Source organism: Lethenteron reissneri, chromosome 40, assembly GCF_015708825.2.
Source record: "Lethenteron reissneri isolate LAM-NWPU_2019-01 chromosome 40, ASM1570882v1, whole genome shotgun sequence".
In the NCBI taxonomy this organism is placed as follows: domain Eukaryota; kingdom Metazoa; phylum Chordata; class Hyperoartia; order Petromyzontiformes; family Petromyzontidae; genus Lethenteron; species Lethenteron reissneri.
The window spans coordinates 7,467,298-7,487,324 of record NC_083818.1 but is presented as its reverse complement, the minus strand read 5'-3'; the positions used below and the strand labels follow the sequence as shown (position 1 = coordinate 7,487,324).

At 45.7% G+C, this 20,027-nt stretch overlaps 1 protein-coding gene across 1 annotated transcript in view; it reads left to right on the top strand.

The window, feature by feature from the left end:
- Positions 1 to 16,545, top strand: part of CFAP47 (cilia and flagella associated protein 47) — a 75,374-nt gene extending 58,829 nt beyond the window's left edge. Inside the window, 8 exon segments of the mRNA XM_061568231.1 lie at positions 655 to 750; positions 1,331 to 1,490; positions 2,586 to 2,680; positions 2,998 to 3,231; positions 3,668 to 3,845; positions 4,619 to 4,780; positions 13,246 to 13,414; positions 15,277 to 16,545. Coding sequence (XP_061424215.1) covers positions 655 to 750; positions 1,331 to 1,490; positions 2,586 to 2,680; positions 2,998 to 3,231; positions 3,668 to 3,845; positions 4,619 to 4,780; positions 13,246 to 13,414; positions 15,277 to 15,519 — 1,337 coding nt within the window. The 3' untranslated portion in view covers positions 15,520 to 16,545.
- Positions 16,546 to 20,027: the final 3,482 nt, after the last annotated feature.

The following is a 20,027-nucleotide window of genomic DNA, read 5'->3' as shown; positions in this document are numbered from 1 at the left end:
GCTCTGGAGGTCTGAGGTCAACAGTTAACGGAGAGCGGCGGGCACTTCGTCTCGGCGCGAGCGCTCATGCTGCCCGTGTTCTTTCGTCTGTCTGGTCTGTGTGTGTGTGTGGGTCACGCTTAACATATAGAGTTCACATGGGGCGTCGTGTTCAACGGTCATCAGGCGCGTATAACATGTAGCAATTAAATTTTGTATTAAAATGAAGGTTGTGCTTGAATGTGCTTGGACGGGTGACCACCATGCACAACAGGTGTTATAGGCTGCTGTGGGGCATTTTTGTGGACAGCAGAATGCGTCAAAATCCATTGTTGTACTGCAATTACAATTTTGCACTGTAAACTCATTGTTGTACTGTCATCCTACATCTATGCTTCCTGCCTTCAACCCGCACTGACCAGCATGCGGAATACTGCATGGTCAAACCCCCATGGCTCTCGTTCAGCAGCGGATTGACAAAAGATCCATCGATGGACATGTGCTCATTGGTAAACAAGTAAAGGTCTACCATAGCGGACTGTTGAGGAATGGAGTTTGTGAATCCTTTGTATTTTAACGTGTTGTGTTTTTTTCCTGTTTGTAAAGCAGCTTGATATGGGATTGTAATCGGATGCAATGTCACTTAAAATTGTTGTTGTTCTGCTGTGCTTGCAGATGAAGAGAGCGTGGTGCAGTTGACCAGTTCCTCTGTGCTGACTCAGAGCATTCAGGCAGAGTCCCCGTTCTCCCTGCTGCTCAAGCGGACGAGCGGTGAGCCTTTTACAAAGCCCAGTGTGGGCTCTCGTCCGTCTAAGGGGCCGTCCATAAATGACGTCATGCACGTTAGGGGGGGGGGGTCAGACATTTTTGACGATGTGTGACGATGGGGGGTTTGAGAAATGTGACGTCACATCAAAATGCGCAACTTTAAATAAATATAGAATTGTTATAACAACACTCCTACAACATCAGAGTGCAGTGCCACATTAAATACGCACTACAATGACAATAGTTTAAAGCGATTTGAAGCGTGTTTTATTTTCAAAATGAAATTATGGTTTGGGGAGGGGGGGGCAGAGCTTTGTGACGTCATATTTAAGGGGGGGTCTGACTTTTTGTGACGCCGTGTGACGAGGGGGTGGGGGGGTCAAAAATCGTCCAAAATCGCATAACGTCATTTATGGACGGCCCCTAAGATGCATCGGCATCAAAGCGAATGGTCTTTGGCTTAGGCTTTGCAGTTTATACTTTGTGAGCTGGCTGGATGTGGTATTGGCCACACTGCTACAGCACTTGCCCCAACAGTCTGTTAAAGGCTACACGGGGGACTATTGTCTTTGTCTTTGCATAGATGTGTCCTTGCCACCACGGGGCCTCCTGTCCATCCCGCTGAGCTTCTCACCGGAATCCCCACGTCTCCGCCGAGCTCTCTGCGTCGTCTCGCTCAGCCAGGAGTCCGGGGGGAGGTGGCAGACCAATGGGCTGGACCTTCCCGTGTCCAACCTCGCCAGGTGAGCAAGCTATGAAACAAACACGAATCATATTCTTTGGTTGTTTCGATAAAGTCACGTAGGTAAAACAATCAATGAAATAAAATAAAATTTAGTTGTTTTCATTCATTTATTTTATTGATTGTTTTACCTTCTTGGTTCTTTCGGTAAAGTCACGAAGAAGGGAAATAATAAAAATAAAACTTAAATACAAGTGAGAATTGTATTTTATTATGTTTTATTTGTATTATTTTATTATTTCCCTTCTTGGTGACTTTACCGAAAGAACCAAGAAGATGAATCCCTGCAGTCACGAAAGCTTTAAATCGAAATTTGATTGTTTTACCTACGTGACTTTACTGAAAAAACCAAAGAGTATGAATCCTTGCAGTCACGAAAGCTTCAAATCTGAAACACAAATCGGGTCTTTTAGAGAAATATACAACATTTATATTCGAAAAGCTATCGAATTAATTAAGGGGAGTTTGTTATTTTTAAAGAGATTGATTAATTTAAATGTATAAGTTAACATCTTGGAGTATTCCATTTTTTTTTACTGCTGACATTTTGATTGCCATGGCAACTTTGTCACCTCCACATGACCGCATCCAGCCAATCACAGCACCTTTGCGTGTGAAATAAGAAAAATTACGTAAACTAAAAAGTGGCACCCATGACCAAATCACAAATGTTGATGTACCCTTTTATCAAAAGCAATTCGGGTCAGGCACGACACTAACCCACTCGCGCTAACACTAACTCATGTGCACTGCACAACTATTGTGTTTTTTATTTCGCTGCTATAAATTTCCACATGATAAGCCACATCGTTGAGCTTTCAATTTTTCCCAAATCCCTTCTGAAAAAGAAGCTAATAGCTCAGTGGGCTTTACCTGGTAAGATAAAAAAAGTATTTAGTTTTATCTGTATTTTTTTCAAGTGATTTGTTTACCTTTCCTATACTTTTCACTCATCTCGTGTTTTTTTCATATTTTTGTTGTTGTAACGTTCTGACTCGATGCCCCCTTACTGGACATCTGTGAGAGAGCTTCACATCTCATTGGATTCCTCTACCAGTCTAACAAAACGTTCTGTTTCTGATTGCGTCGCTTTCAGTGTGCACATTGGGGACGGTGGCGAGGTCACAGAAATCCGCTGGGTGTTTCCAATTCATGGCATACCGGTGATAAACCCGCCAACAAGTACGCCTGGTACGTGTCGTCGCAACACTCTCGCTGGAGGAATATGTTTGCCTCCTGCAGAGTTCTCCCGTGAAAATGTACAAACGAATGTGTGCACAGTATGTCATTCTCAGCGCTGGATTTCATCCACTATAAATCGCAGGGCAAATTGATTACGATGGGCTTTGTTGTTGTTGTTCAGACCATCAACTCACTACACTGGAAAACCCGGTTTCATGTACATATGTACGTTGAACTTCTATCGCACCGTAATCACAGTGCTGCGATGTAAAGATGTGGGGGGAAAAAAAAATCTACGTGGATTTTATTTTAATTTTCATGCACAGCCACGTTTAGGTGCGCGGCGAGGAGCCGGCTGGAGGAGTCTGTCGAGGTGGCACTCTCCAGCGTCCTCCCGGAGAGCCGCGACAGCACCCCATACACTCCCAGGCACTCGGCTCACTCACCACCACCACCACAACAACAGCTGCAACCACAACTGCTGCAGCCCCCCACGTGTGAGAGCCCTCGCTCAAGATCTCCCAGGCAGGGCAGCGCCAGTTCAGCGAGCAGACCAACAGGTAATCAAAAATGCATTCCAACTGGTGTTTTCGGCACCACTCCGGGTTAGTGTCGTGCTTGACTCGAAGGAGTCAGTTTGCGTTGCTCCATATGTTAAAGAACGGTCCATGGACGATGGTATCATCACTGCTGCAAGTAAAATAGGGTCAAAAGAGAAGTATGGTCAAATGGCATCCACGACCCGCATGGTGTGGGTAGACCCTCATCCAGCAGTGGATTGAAAAAAGGACGACATCATTAAAGAAGGGTAACCCACTTTAAGATGTGTTTTTATGAAATAAAGGGCATTTCATTGAATTTCACCCCATACTGCATAATAACCTGGATGTATGTTACTTGTGTTTGGTTTATTGTCCTTCCCTCGCACCTCAGATTAGCACGGTTGGCTACGTACGGTGTTAAAGAAGTTCAACGTACATTTCCACTCCCTTGCAGAACTCCGCCACTGGCTGGACTTTGGATTTGGGAGTGAAGATGCGGCGCCAGAGTCTGCTGCGCAGGCGGCGTTGGAGAGCGCCGTGGCCGTGAGTCTGCTGGGTCAAGAGCGCGACCCCCACTCGGGCATCGTGCGACTCACCTTCAGAGTCGTCTTCGCTCCCCAGGCTCCACTCAGGTACCCAGCCTCTCCCCAGCCGAGCCCAGCGATACCTCCGCTGTGCGCGCTCTTTCCGTTAGCGCGGTCGCCTGTGTTTTTAAACCTATACAACGCATCCGCACGATTTCATGATGAAATTACATTGTGAATATGACATCACCCCAGCTGTTTTGGTGTCTGTGATCAACACAATAAATAAAAAAGAATTGTAATAGTTATGTAAGAGTAGAGCATTCGTAGCACAGTCCCACAGCCTCCGATGATAACCTGGCTTGCATGGTGGTCACCGATCCACGAGCTATCTAGAATTAAGCCTGCTTGGCTTCCGAGACCTGACGAGATTGGGCGCATCCAGGCGATTTCCTTACGCGACGATGTGGGTAACTGACGGAGTTTCCGAGGTACAGTCTGTTCTCCTGTAACGCGTGTTTTCATAACGCGAATTCTATATATAACGCGATGAATGCATTAGGGAACACATTTTTGTTTATAACGTGGATGCGAATTGGATATAACGCGATCGAGTGAACAGAACTACGTCACGCGGATGTGCGGCTGCCTCGGCGTAGCATCACACAAGGCGGGATGCTGCTGGATGCTTCTAGATGCTACCCACGCGCCTCAGTCTTTGTTCAGCCTGTATATGCGGACTGTGCTTTAACCCTGTATTATATATATTATTTATTTTCACGCGATTTTCCCCATAACGCAGTGTTATTCAGGAACGCAACTGTTGTAGAGGAACAAGACTGTACGTTGATCTACGTCGGTGGTGTCGGGCTTCCCCACAGCGCGGCGGCCTCGCTGCTGGTGAGCGGCCCCTCGGGAGGCATCTACCGCTTCCCTCTCCACTTCGAGGCCACGGAGGCCCTGCCAGACGACGTTGTCACGATCCACGCGCACGGCCTGCACCAGGCGTCCACGGTGGCTTTCCGCCTCACCAGCAAGTCAAGGTAAGGGAGGCCACGTGGCCCAGAACAAGGACTCGCCGGATACACTCGGCCACTGAAGGCTCAGATGCATGAAACAACTTAAGAACGATGTTCCCCTTTACGCCTACTTAAATTTGTGTCAACTAAGGGGGATGTTTCGATTTAAAGCTTTCGTGACTGCAGGGATTCATCTTCTTGGTTCTTTCGGTAAAGTCACGTAGAAGGGAAATAATAAAATAATCAAATAAAAATAAAACATAATAAAATAATGTTTTGTTTTATAATGTTTTATTTTTATTATTTTATTATTTCCCTTCTACGTGACTTTACCGAAAGAACCAAGAAGATAAGGGGGATGTTTTACTTTAAGGTGTTTTATGGAGCTGACCAGAGAGCATCGGGCATTGTTCCCAATAAATTTAGTAAGGTATGTACTGTAATGATTTACCCTCCGCTTCACTCGCACTATGGTTAATTGTGACGATTCACATTCATGGTTCGATTCACGTATCCATTATCTTTTTGGTCTGATTTTTATGCCCTTATTGTTTTGTTTCTCTTTAAATTAGATTTTTACTGTTTTATTTGCTCTTTAACATGTGGAGATGTAACATTTGCGTAGAATTGTAAAAATGGTCAAGCATGAATCATGTATACATATCATTAAATACAGGTATCCTGAACATAAGAATAGTTAAATTTCGATTTAAAGCTTTCGTGACTGCAGGGATTCATCTTCTTGGTTTTTTCGGTAAAGTCACGTAGACGGAAAATAATAAAATAATAAAAATAAAACATAATAAAATAATTTCAAAAGGAAAATAATTCTCAAATTATTTTATTATGTTTTATTTTTATTATTTTATTATTTTCCTTCTAAGTGACTTTACCGAAAGAACCAAGAAGATAAGAATAGTTGTCAATGGATGAATGTATGACTACATGTCTAGGTGAGGCCACATTACTCCACCCACAGGAGTCGCCAGAACACAGCTTTAAAACACAAGCGAATCAAACCGAGGATCCTCATGATGTAACATCCACTCATGATGCTATCGGTGTCACTCGCTGGATATGGGACGTTTTTAATCCACGTTAATACTACTCCTGCAAAATGAATAGCAGAGAGCCGTCCAGAAAAAATACATTGTTATACTGTACTGTGTCTATGCTTCCACATCTGTACTCACCAATCTACATGCAACACCTTCATCAAGTACAATCACATAGCCCCCAATAAGAAATAGATTGTACCCTTTCTGGCAGTAAAACAGGTGTTGAGATCTTCTTGGTTCTTTCGGTAAAGTCACGAAAAAAGAAAATAATAAAAATAAAACATGATAAAATAATTCTCACGACGTTTCGGCCACAACGCAAGCAGCCGTCCTCAGGTGAAGAACAGGTCTGTCGGAAAGACAGCGTCTGAATGGGCACCACCAGGCTTGGCAGCGTATATTTAAGCTGGGTTGGAGGGGGAAGAGCGCCTTGACAAAGGAATTAGCATATCAAGAGGAATTTAGCATATTTATGGGAAATGCAGATATGGGATTAGTCACTACTTTACCGAAAGAACCAAGATGAATCCCTGCAGTCACGAAAGCTTTAAATAAAAAAAAAACAGGTGTTCAGAGGTTAAACAGGTGTGAAGATGATGATACTACCAGAGTATGTTTTTTGTTTGCACGTTCACCACAAGTATGTGTGTTTAATGCAGACACGATTCCTTGCAAAAGGTTTCTGTTTGGTGTTTTGACATCTTAACACAACTGTTTTATTGCCAGACAGGGTAAAGCCTATTCTTATATTTTGATTGCTGGCAATGGAGGTCCCATGACGTGCCTCCTCCAGCCACGCGGCTTGGGGAGGTTCCCACCCAGCAGTGAAGTGACAAGAGGCTATGCACGTCAAACTCTACCGTTTTAGTGTGCCCAGGCTGTATGTTTGTACGTGTGTAGACATGTTGAAACGTCTTTCGCACCGTACGAAGCCAACCGTATACTTACTTTTTCCACTAATTGTTAAGGGGAAAAAATACCTATCCCATGGGATAATTGAATGTAGTCGGATGGATTTATCAGAATATGACTAAAAAAATTCAACATTTGTCAATAACACACTGAGCAATGGCCCTTCTTCGTAGAACATAAGCGGGGAGGCCAGCGAGTATAATAAGAGTTTGAGACGGAACTTTACACGATGGAATCTGCTGAGAATTGAATTTTTTTTTATGTTTTCTGATCACCAGTTTTTTTTTATTGCCGTATGAATAGTTACCTAATAGTAGCTAGTGAGTAACAGACAAACCCTGTTCAGCGTTTTTGGGAATTGTGCTGGTGCACCACAACCAATGTAGTGTCACCAAATAATTAGTTTTACCTGACAGGATATGACTCAGGTCATTTTCAAGTCTGTGCACTTTTGGTCCGATCACCCCATTTGACAAGACGTTTTAAACTAAAATACGTTTAATAATTAACCATCGAGGGTCGTTTCTTTTTTTCAAAGTGGTCATTGAACCACCGTCTAAATCAGGTATTTCAGTGCCAGTTTACTTGAATTAAAGGGTGTCTACCACGTTCGTTTTTTTAAAATCCTTTATATTAAGTTCGCTTGCTTGCTTGCGTGCTTGCTTGCTTGCTTACGACCGTGCAAACCTTTCGGTCGTTTTTTAACCCACTTCCCGTGATCCAATCGAGCTGACATTTTGCACACAGACTCGTTATGCGAGACAATTAATGTTCCTAAAAAAAAATTCCTAAATTTTACACTGTTTAGGGAAAGCAAATTAAATATTTAATTACCAATTGTTTAATACTGGCAGACAATCATCTGACCCATAGGTGGCAGCCATCTCAAGCCAGAGGATGAGAGGACTCTAGCCGCCACGCATATAAAGGATTTAGAGTGAAAAACTTTGTTTTTACGGGTTATACTTATTCGCAGTTTTTGTCTGCCATGAAAGGTGTAAAGCAGATAATGAAGGCTACTCTTAGTTTTTTCGGTAAAGTCACGTAGGTAAAAAAATGAATGTGTAGTGAGAGAAGAGGCTCCTTTGTTGCAGCGTTCTTTTCAGTTTAACACGTAGACTTTCTTACTTGATACAGCAAATCTGGCTGTGACGGTCCCACCTGATGACGGAGACTTGTGTTGCCTCCGAAACGTCGTGATTTTTATTATTTTATTGTTTATTAATTTTAATTTCATTTTTTACCTACGTGACTTAACCGAAAAAACTAAGAGTATGAATCATTGCAGTCACGAAAGCTTCAAATCTACAAATAATGAAGGCTACTCATGGAGAGTGGTAACCCCGGTAATTATTGTTAATTGCAATAATGCTCAGGTCATCGGATATGCAATAAGTCTCTTACAAATTACACCAGCCTTTGTGAGTAATGGGGTGGATCAGTGGTTTGTGGAATGTGGCTTTTTTTAATTTGGTGACCTCAGTTTAATTTCCGGCCCTGGCTTGACGTCATTGGCGAGTGAAGTCTGAACCGGTTTTCGTCTCCCGCTTCACCGACCGGCATGAAGGACGATGCAAATTCGTTGATAACCCTGAGCGGAATGAAGAACGATGCAAATTCGTTGATAACACTGAGCGGAATGAAGAACGATGCAAATTCGTTGATAACCCTGAGCGGAATGAAGAACGATGCAAATTCGTTGATAACACTGAGCGGAATGAAGAACGATGCAAATTCGTTGATAACCCTGAGCAGAATGAAGAACGATGCAAATTCGTTGATAACCCTGAGCGGAATGAAGAACGATGCAAATTCGTTGATAACCCTGAGCGGAATGAAGAACGATGCAAATTCGTTGATAACCCTGAGCGGAATGAAGAACGATGCAAATTCGTTGATAACCCTGAGCGGAATGAAGAACGATGCAAATTCGTTGATAACACTGAGCGGAATGAAGAACGATGCAAATTAGTTGATAACCCTGAGCGGAATGAAGAACGATGCAAATTCGTTGATAACCCTGAGCGGAATGAAGAACGATGCAAATTCGTTGATAACACTGAGCGGAATGAAGAACGATGCAAATTCGTTGATAACCCTGAGCGGAATGAAGAACGATGCAAATTCGTTGATAACCCTGAGCGGAATGAAGAACGATGCAAATTCGTTGATAACACTGAGCGGAATGAAGAACGATGCAAATTAGTTGATAACACTGAGCGGAATGAAGAACGATGCAAATTAGTTGATAACCCTGAGCGGAATGAAGAACGATGCTAATTCGTTGATAACACTGAGCGGAATGAAGAACGATGCAAATTCGTTGATAACACTGAGCGGAATGAAGAACGATGCAAATTCGTTGATAACCCTGAGCGGAATGAAGAACGATGCAAATTCGTTGATAACCCTGAGCGGAATGAAGAACGATGCAAATTCGTTGATAACCCTGAGCGGAATGAAGAACGATGCAAATTCGTTGATAACCCTGAGCGGAATGAAGAACGATGCAAATTCGTTGATAACCCTGAGCGGAATGAAGAATGATGCAAATTCGTTGATAACCCTGAGCGGAATGAAGAACGATGCAAATTCGTTGATAACCCTGAGCGGAATGAAGAACGATGCAAATTCGTTGATAACCCTGAGCGGAATGAAGAACGATGCAAATTCGTTGATAACCCTGAGCGGAATGAAGAACGATGCAAATTCGTTGATAACCCTGAGCGGAATGAAGAACGATGCAAATTCGTTGATAACCCTGAGCGGAATGAAGAACGATGCAAATTAGTTGATAACCCTGAGCGGAATGAAGAACGATGCAAATTCGTTGATAACCCTGAGCGGAATGAAGAACGATGCAAATTCGTTGATAACACTGAGCGGAATGAAGAACGATGCAAATTCGTTGATAACACTGAGCGGAATGAAGAACGATGCAAATTCGTTGATAACCCTGAGCGGAATGAAGAACGATGCAAATTCGTTGATAACCCTGAGCGGAATGAAGAACGATGCAAATTCGTTGATAACCCTGAGCGGAATGAAGAACGATGCAAATTAGTTGATAACACTGAGCGGAATGAAGAACGATGCAAATTCGTTGATAACACTGAGCGGAATGAAGAACGATGCAAATTCGTTGATAACACTGAGCGGAATGAAGAACGATGCAAATTCGTTGATAACACTGAGCGGAATGAAGAACGATGCAAATTCGTTGATAACCCTGAGCGGAATGAAGAACGATGCAAATTAGTTGATAACACTGAGCGGAATGAAGAACGATGCAAATTCGTTGATAACCCTGAGCGGAATGAAGAACGATGCAAATTAGTTGATAACCCCGAGCGGAATGAAGAACGATGCAAATTCGTTGATAACACTGAGCGGAATGAAGAACGATGCAAATTCGTTGATAACACTGAGCGGAATGAAGAACGATGCAAATTAGTTGATAACACTGAGCGGAATGAAGAACGATGCAAATTCGTTGATAACCCTGAGCGGAATGAAGAACGATGCAAATTCGTTGATAACCCTGAGCGGAATGAAGAACGATGCAAATTAGTTGATAACACTGAGCGGAATGAAGAACGATGCAAATTCGTTGATAACCCTGAGCGGAATGAAGAACGATGCAAATTCGTTGATAACCCTGAGCGGAATGAAGAACGATGCAAATTAGTTGATAACACTGAGCGGAATGAAGAACGATGCAAATTCGTTGATAACCCTGAGCGGAATGAAGAACGATGCAAATTAGTTGATAACACTGAGCGGAATGAAGAACGATGCAAATTCGTTGATAACCCTGAGCGGAATGAAGAACGATGCAAATTAGTTGATAACACTGAGCGGAATGAAGAACGATGCAAATTCGTTGATAACACTGAGCGGAATGAAGAACGATGCAAATTAGTTGATAACACTGAGCGGAATGAAGAACGATGCAAATTCGTTGATAACACTGAGCGGAATGAAGAACGATGCAAATTCGTTGATAATACTGAGCGGAATCAAGAACGATACAAATTAGTTGATAACACTGAGCGGAATGAAGAACGATGCAAATTCGTTGATAACACTGAGCGGAATGAAGAACGATGCAAATTCGTTGATAATACTGAGCGGAATCAAGAACGATACAAATTAGTTGATAACACTGCTTTGGCAGTGGTGCACAAGCACATATAACAAACTAAAAAACTCAACACATTTGTCAAATAACACTCTTAAAAGAAAAAAAGATATAGCAGATGACATGTATAGCAATTGCATGTAAAATGAAGAATTATAATCAAACAACCCCCTTTAGTGGTGGAAAGTCCACATTTCTCTTGCAGGTACAAATATAGACAGAGGATAACCACAATTGACTTTGCCACGTGGCGGTACTCTTTTATTTACCCGATTGCAGTGTCCTGATGAAGGGCTGATTCGACCCCCAGTCCTGACTGAAACCCATAACCTTCTGATTCCGAGCTGTGTGCTGTCCTGCCGGTGCCACTCAATTGGATTAACATTATTATGCTCGGCATAGAATACGTGATTGCATCTGTCAGTAATTGTAATTAAGATTCTGCAAGTAAAAATTTGCACATGCCCATTCGCAGCAACAAGGGAGTCATGCTTGCTATGAGCAACCACATGAGCAAAAGTTAGTGCCCTCTTGCTCCTGAGATGCTGGGTTCAACCCCAGGTTTCAAATACAGTCCTCCAATCGGTCTGCTTCTTCACTTAATTTGGCAAAGATTCCAGCCCTGAGAATAACATAAATCTCTGTTTAACTGCAATGTGGTGAACATTACTCGATTACAGGGTGCGTAGGAAGTGCACTACTGTATTGTACAAAAATGTGAGGACTCGTACACATGGGGAAAAGGGAAAGGCTGACAAATCTCATGGATGTGGGGAGATTAGGGAAAGTGCTACGATAGGGGTAACTCTGTCATAGATTTGCCTTTGGGCAGAGAACTTATGATGAATGAATAAAGCAACTAAATGCAAGCACATCTAAAAAAATGCTGTTCAGAAAAAGTGTGTGTTTATTTTATTGAGGCATTTTTGTGGAAAGAACATCCAAATGGAAGCGAAGCGTGCAGATTGTAAAACCGCAACCACGAGTAAGGTTATACGGAGAATCGAGCTGTAGGGCTGGGCATTGAGGGAGAGATAATACTTGAAAATGATCAGGTGCACACTGGAGTCACAGTGAGAGTTAGGCAGAAATCACGGCAGGGGCGGGGAGGTATGAAGTATTATCGGCAAAGCAAGGGAAGGAAACAAGACTGAGATGCTTTTCGATTTAAAGCTTTCGTGACTGCAGGGATTCATCTTGGTTCTTTCGGTAAAGTCACGTAGAAGGGAAGTAATAAAATAATAAAAATAAAACATTATAAAATAATTCTCACGACGTTTCGGCTACAACGCAAGCAGGTGAGGACGGCTGCTTGCGTTGTAGCCGAAACGTCGTGAGAATGATTTTATTATGTGTTATTTTTATTATTTTATTATTTACCTTCTACGTGACTTTACCGAAAGAACCAAGAAGAAGACTGAGATGCTTTGACCATGCGGTGCGAGATGAGGAGGGATTGATCATACACGTCCGATTAGCACGGCTGGCTACGTACGGTGCGAAAGAAGTTCAACATCATACGTAGAGTTTAGAGGGAGTGGAGGAAGACGGATGATGAGGTGGAGGAAGGATAACGTGAACAGGGACAAGACAGTGGCTGGGATGGCAACGAGGGAGGGCATCTCTCCAAGGTGACGCACTTGACAGTGGCTGTGGTGGCAGCCTTCAGTCGTGTGTTGCTTTAGTCACCGTTGTTTAATCTTGTCATGGTCTAAGTAGGAGTCTGTGGATTTCATGTCATTATCTTAATCCCGTCGATTAACTCAGTCAATCGCTTCGTCAAAATACTCTTAGTAATTGTTGGTGCCAGGGGAGAGAATTCTCCACGCCCTCCTCCCGCTCAGTCAGTGAACTCACAATTTTTGTATATACATATATAGCCAATTACTTTGCTTGGTTTTCCTCTGTGCACTGGTGCTTCTAATAACGTTGCTAATGATGTTTGTCTACGGCTGCATTCAGACTAGATTATCTCATTATAGTGAGTCGTACTTTGGTCTGTGGTGGGTAGCCATCGTCATCACCCTCCATGACCTTCATCCACTAAACATCATTGTTGACTAAAATAAAAACCCCATTTACTTGAATGTTATGCTTCAGTGCGGCACTCTCATTAAACACAACAAAGAATCTGGCCGTTTTCTTGGTTCTTTCGGTAAAGTCACGTCGAATGGAAATAATAAAATAATAAAAATTAAACATTATAAAATATTCTATTATTATATTTTATTATATTATATTATTTTGTTTTATTTTAATTATTTTATTATTTCCATTCTACATGACTTTACCGAAAGAACCAAGAAGATGAATCCCTGCAGTCACGAAAGCTTTAAATCGAAATTTAACTCTGGCCGTTGTTTATCGTCACGGCGCAGGCATGCGGCCGCCTACTCGGCAAGCTTCACGCGAGACAGCGACCCTGAGTTCAGCGTGTGGCCTCCGAGCGGGGAGCTGCTGCCCGAGGGCAGCGAGGGAAGTCGCCTTGCCGTGTCCTTCTGTCCTCGGAGCTACGGCAAGCCGTACCGCGCCACGCTGCTCGTCAAGGTAACGTCTGCCCGGTGCAGATGCCGAGCAGTTTGCTTCATAACAATTCAATTGTCCTCACTCTCCGCCACCCCCTGACAAAAGAACTAAACTTTTTGTTTTATCAGGTAAGAGCCCACTGAGCTATGTAGCTCGTTTTTTTCCGCAGCGACTTGTCTGTCATAAATGATAGCTCAACAAAGTGGCTTATCATGTGGAAATGTAGAGCAGTCAAATCCTCTAAACTCATGTTGATTCTAAATGTGGAGGGAAAAACCGGAGGACCCGGAGAAAAATCCACACAACCACGGGGAGAGAGACACGCAAACTCCAAATATACAGGCGTCCGGGTTGGGATTGAACCCAAGACCTCCTGTATACCAGGCGAGGTAGTTAACATCTCGCCACCGTGGCGATTCTGATTGTGATTCACTTAATTGTCAGGATGCAGTGTTGTGTAATGCGCAATAACCCACTGAGCCGCCCAACCACATCCATTATTTGTTTTTCAAGGATAGCCTCCATGACCTCAGTTGCGTTGGTTAATTTCCAAATGTGGGGTTTGGGGTGGGTTACTCCCACAATGTCACGGAACAATTAAAAACTACTCAGCAGATGTTGTTCTTCAGAAATTTCCTGTAGTAATCACTGTGGTAAGAAGCATTTTAGGGCGCAGTAGTGGTTGAACAATTTTTGCACTGCATTATGATCCTGGCATCCTGAGTTTGAATTCTGGCCACAGATAACCATCAGTGGCGAGTCGATGTGTTACCCTGGTTCCGTGCACACCCCACTCCCTTCACCAACCTGTACTGACCAGCGTGGTGAAGTATAGGCCTTCATCCCGCAGTGGATTGATGAAGAGCTGTGCACTATTCATAATTTAATCTTATAAATATGGAAAGATGTACCATGGTGGATTGTGAGAATGGGCTTTGTGAATATATTTTATTTCTTTATCCAGCATTTTCACGAGCCTTTTTTTTACAATGGACTGCAAACAAACTGACTCAGTCACAAGTCCTCTGACTACTATGCGACCCAACTGCTCGAATGAGTTTGCTTTACAAGCTCACAAGTGAGCTCATCAGGGGCGGTTTCTTCATTAGGGTGATTGGGCGACGCACCACCAATGTCATTCAACCACAGAGTCATGCTAGCCGTCACTGTGCCTCTGGATATAGTCCAATCAGCGTCATGTCACGTTCTGTGGAGTACCGCCTCTTTTTGGGCGATTTCACTCCGGCTGAGAATCGCCCCGAGTGGCCCCATAGACTTACATTCAAAGATGTTTTTTTTCGACCGGGGGGCGCTGCAATGCATTCTTTATGGCTTCCCGGGAGGGCTCGCCCTAACGTGCTTACGTCATCATACGTAAGCACGTTTCATCCAAAAATATAATTTGTCGCCACCTAGTGGAATCTTTAATAAAAGAAACTTGAGTGGATTGTATTAATAGTGAGTATAGAAACAAACAAGATGTATTGTAAGAGTCACTTTATTTTTCATTAATATTAAAGAAGTGAAGTTGCCTTTGCATGCTTAAGCTGTTAATTTATCCATTGCATGGGTGGACCTTATCCTTATCAATCATCCAGACATTTGCCCCCCCTGAGAGATTTTGCAGGAGCCGCCACTGGAGCTCATTAGCAAGTCTATTCCATTACGGTTACTGCGTAGGTTTTCACGGTTTCACTGTGTAGCTCTACCGTATGTTTTTGGGTCGTACCACGTGTTTATAGTTTCAGTCCCTGGAGAAGCTCGTAGGACGTGGAGCGAAACGTTCGACATAATGCCGAATAAAATGCTGCGCAAACGAAAAGCACATCAGAGAGCTGCGCGTTTGTCCTGCTGCTAATTGACCATATTTCTTTCCCCACCAGGCGGGCGAGACCACATGGATGTACGAGATTCACGGCGAACCCTCGGTGTATTATCCTCCCTCCGCTCACTCCTCACTCCATTCCATTTTCTCGGGAAAGTCTAAGTCCAGAGCGCGCCCGGCAGCGCTGGCCAGCCTCAAGCAGCCAAGCCATCGCAACTTTGTAAGCGAGAACCTGAATCTACAGAGCACGGGGCCCTCCTCACCCATCAAGGGGGCACCGCTACTGGCCTCCAACAAATAGAGCGAGCGAGGTCAGAGGGGAGACGTGACAGCGATCACCGCCAGGTGTGAAATGTTACATTTCCACGACAGTGAGACACTGGAGCTGAGCCGAGCCAATGCAGTTGCTGCATTGGCTCGGCCCCTTCCTGCACCATTCACCTTGCTCTGTTCCCCACTTGTTATGATTGTGATCACGTCCCTCGGTGGCCAGAGGGACGCGATCATCATCAAGTTGAATATTTTTTTTGCAACCTTTAGTGTTTTTCTAGCATTCGGTTATGCTATCACAAGGCAAAGTCTATTATTGGTGTAATGTTCCATCTTGTATTTTCTTGAACAAAAACATGGCACTGACGTTGATCTTCCCCTGCACCTCAGTTAGCACGGCTGGCTATGGACGGTGCGAAAGAAGGTTCAACATACACGCATACATACAAGAGACACCATTGACCACGAGTCGATCTTATTCGTCGACCCCGTCACATCACGTCTGCTCCCGAGGGCGGCCCGGCTGAACGGTCGCAGCTGCTGCCTTGGGAAAGGAAGCCACGCAACCCAGGCACGACCCCGTTACACAGCCCACTTCACGGCAGAGGTCGCAACCGGTTACCCGATACCCGTACCCTACCCGATACCCGGCTACCCGTACCCGGCCGGGTATGGGTACGGGTAGCCGTTTGCCACCCTGGTGCGGCCGGGTACGGGTACGGGTACGGGTAGGCCGTGAGTCACTGGTGAGTCACCGTTTGTCACTCATTTCAGGTAGGGTACGGGTACGGGTAGGGAACGGGTACCCGTACCCAGCCGGGTTTAACATACACGCAGCCGGGTACGGGTACCCAGCCGGGTACGGGTACCCAGCCGGGTACGGGTACCCATGGGTTGGGAACCGAACCAGCTCACTTCCCAGGGGCCATGGGAATGCATCATATATGAGACAATTTAATGTACAGAGGATGCCACATGAGGAAGACCCATTTACTCATATATATCCGAGGCCGCGGTGAAGTCCTCATAATACTGTAATAAAAGGACTCAGACACTTCTTGCTGACTCCGTGTCCTTTATTTGGGGTTCGCGTTCTCCTTCCCACACGGCACTCCTCCTGAGACTCTCTCCCTGGCAGCCCCACATCTGCCTTCGCTCCCGTGGCCTTCCACGCTCCTGCAGCTCCGCTGCAGGCTCTTGGTACAGCCCTCTGGCTGCTCCCCCAGCAGCTCCATCGCTGCTCCCTGTTCCTCCGTGCGTGGCGATCTCGCCACCTCCCAATGTCAGCCCTTCGTGGCCTCTATGGCTATCTCGCCATTTCCTACCTCAGCCCTTCGTGGCCTCTGTGGCTATCTCGCCATTTCCTACCTCAGCCCTTCGTGGCCTCTGTGGCTATCTCGCCACTTCCTACCTCAATCCTCCACTCTCTCTTCCACCCCGCTGGCTGGCGCCGTCATGAGCCCCTCAGCCACCAGGCTGAGGCACGGCGACCACCCAACGTGTTCACCACCCTTCACTCCCCCGACTGACCCAGATAGCTTCCTGTCTCCCCGCTATAACTTCTCCCCCACGTCACCCTGACTCCTCCCTCTTGGATCGTCATATCCGCCCCGCCCATTTACGCCCGCATTACACTACCCTCCCCCGTAGAGAAAATCCCAGCCGTCCTCGGCTGAAACAGAACAAAATAATGCGGGCGAAGGCATCACAATCAGGAGTCCCCCAGACACAACGGAGATTATAACAACAACAACACAAGCAACGAAAGGGGAGGTATCAGGAACTGGAACAGAACACCGGCCTGTCCTCCGCGCAACATCAACAAGAATAAGAATGGCACAATGAACAAAAACGGCAACTGACACGCAAGAACGGCCAACGCGCACAACCCAGAAATGTGATGTTTTAGTGCGTGTCCATGTTGCAGTTCCATCCGCTCGGCTCAAGTCCAACGTCTAAGAGAAAGTGGTAGAGCAGAATGACGAACGGCGCTCAATTGCTCCTTCAAGTCCTCATCCAGCTAGCACACCAGGTAACACCCAGTGCGACGGGAGCTGAAGAATCTGTGACGAGAAGGAGAATCCAATCCCCTGAGGCACAGCACAACAACGCACATCCGCATGTCGTACACGACAGCCACCCAGCCTCAGGGTAGTGGAGATGATGTAAATCCAGCCCGCTTAAAAAAACTCCCCATAAATACCCAAAATAACGCAATGGATGCCCCAGTATTTACATTTTAACAACAATATTATTTAAACGTGACAACAACAACAACAAAATTTCCTGCTCTTACCCACCAGCAGTCCTCCCTTGAGGACCAGCAGACATCGCACGTACACAGCATGTACCCACGGTCACTCTCAGCAACCCAACAAAACACCTAATCGCACACCCTCGCGTGGAGAGAGCCACGCTCCCCAGCGGTAACGTTTAACTCGCCCTAACCCCCACCGTGGTCGTCAACCCACAGCAACATCCACTGACCATACTCTCAGCTAGTGCAATTTCGGGGATGAGCAGCAACTCGGCCACGCTCCTCCCTTACTATCCCATCAGAGATGGACACACACCAGCCTCGTATAGTCCGATGCTTTATAGCCCAGGGAAGGTTCATCCCCCAGCAATGCCAGACCCCCTGTACTCCCCCCACGGGGCAATGTTCTCTTATAGAGACAATAACACCCTAACCCAGATCCCGTGAGCCCCCGGCACACCAGGTTCAGTCTGCCCCCGCACAACTGAACCATGACTCCCCGAGCCATATGAGCACATGGCCCATTAGTTTAAGACATACCACGGAGGTTTCGCCTCCGGGCTGTCAGGTCAGCCATCAGCCATAGGCCGATGTGACCACAACTCGTGCATCACCCAATCAACAATGGCAGGCATAACAGATGGAATATTTGCCCCACCCCGGTTTTTCCCGCGCGCTCAAAATGGCGTCCCCCTTCGCCCAGCGCGTTCGCGCAATCTCTCGCGCGCACTCAAAATGGCGGCCCTTTCCGCAAAGCGCATCGTCGCCATACCCCGCGTGCGCGCAAAATGGCGGCCCAACGTGCGAACACGTGGCCAGTTTTCTCCATTCGTGCACCCCAGCTTCCCTTAGCTGGGGGTCACAAGACGCATCCCCCGTCACGTTATAACAACCCCACCAACGATAGACGCACAGCCCCAGCTTGCTGCGCACAGCTGTCATATCGTGGAATTTTTTACCAATATTTTACCAACCACATTGGTTACACAACCCAACTCGCCAAGCAACTCGTGGTTGCATGCGATCAACCGAATACGCGACGCCACTTGGCGCCAATTTACGATCCCATTAGCATTAACAACTAAGCCACCCACAACGGCGTCATCGCGCACCCTCATTTTCACAAAGCTCAATTACCCCTATAATATACACGCAATCTCGTGTGCACAACACCCATACAACCAAATTTTATGGTCCCCCTCTATAATATACACACAATCTCGTGTGCACAACAACCATACAACCAAATATTTGGGTCCCCCTCGAATTTGTTACCAATTTCCAACAGGTACGCACAATATAATAACAATCTCAATTCCAATAGTCAACCACTGCATCGCACCCCATAACCATACAGAACGGTATAACAGCACATGCAATCAGCATATCGCGATCACACGCGTACATTTAAGCACAATAGCAAGCAGATCTGCAGGCAACCAACACACCATTAATCCTGTCGTAACTTTGCAGCAACAACACAATTATTCTCTCTCTTGCAACAATCGCATCGCACACAGCACCTCGCAGCACAATACACCAAAAAAAAAAAAAATTTTTTTTTTCCAATTAAGCCCATCGCACAAGGTAACCCACAAATAATACAGCGCAAGATACCCGACGCTCCCAAGTTAATAATTAACTTCACCATCAAGATAACAACTCCACGCAGCAGCGCACACACACAATTTGACACTCAGCAAATACAGCAGACTCTCCGTCCATTCTCAACACACGCACACACTTATATTGACACCAAGCAACAAGCAGATAGCGCGTTCATCGTTATTACACACACATACACACAGTCCGAACCGCGCTCCGCACAATCGAGTCATAAAAGAAAACCAAAATAGCCCCCCGGCCCTCGAAAGATGAGTGAGGTGTGTGTTAAGGCCGGGTGCGTATCGTTATGACTCGCCCGGGGCTGCAGCAAGAAGAGGACGGCAGGGTGGCAACTTGAGACGCCTCGCAGAACTCGTTCGGCGACTTGACGGCTCCGTTGTCACGCACCCGAACCAGGACGGGAAGCTCCCGCCCCAGCAGCTGCAGCATCGGCGTCTTCTCCTCGCAGCACCCCCTCGAAAAACAGCAGCTCACAGCAGGCTGCTCACCCCGCGGCACCTCCAGATGGCAGCGCAAGGCTGCCTCTCCGCCGCGATGTTGAAGATGGCGGCGTCCTCCCGCCGCGGTGAAGACAAGATGGCGGCTTCCCGCCGTTTCTCCCCTGCCACGCCCAAGATGGCGTCTTCGTGCCACGTGGCAATGGCGCTGGCAGCGCA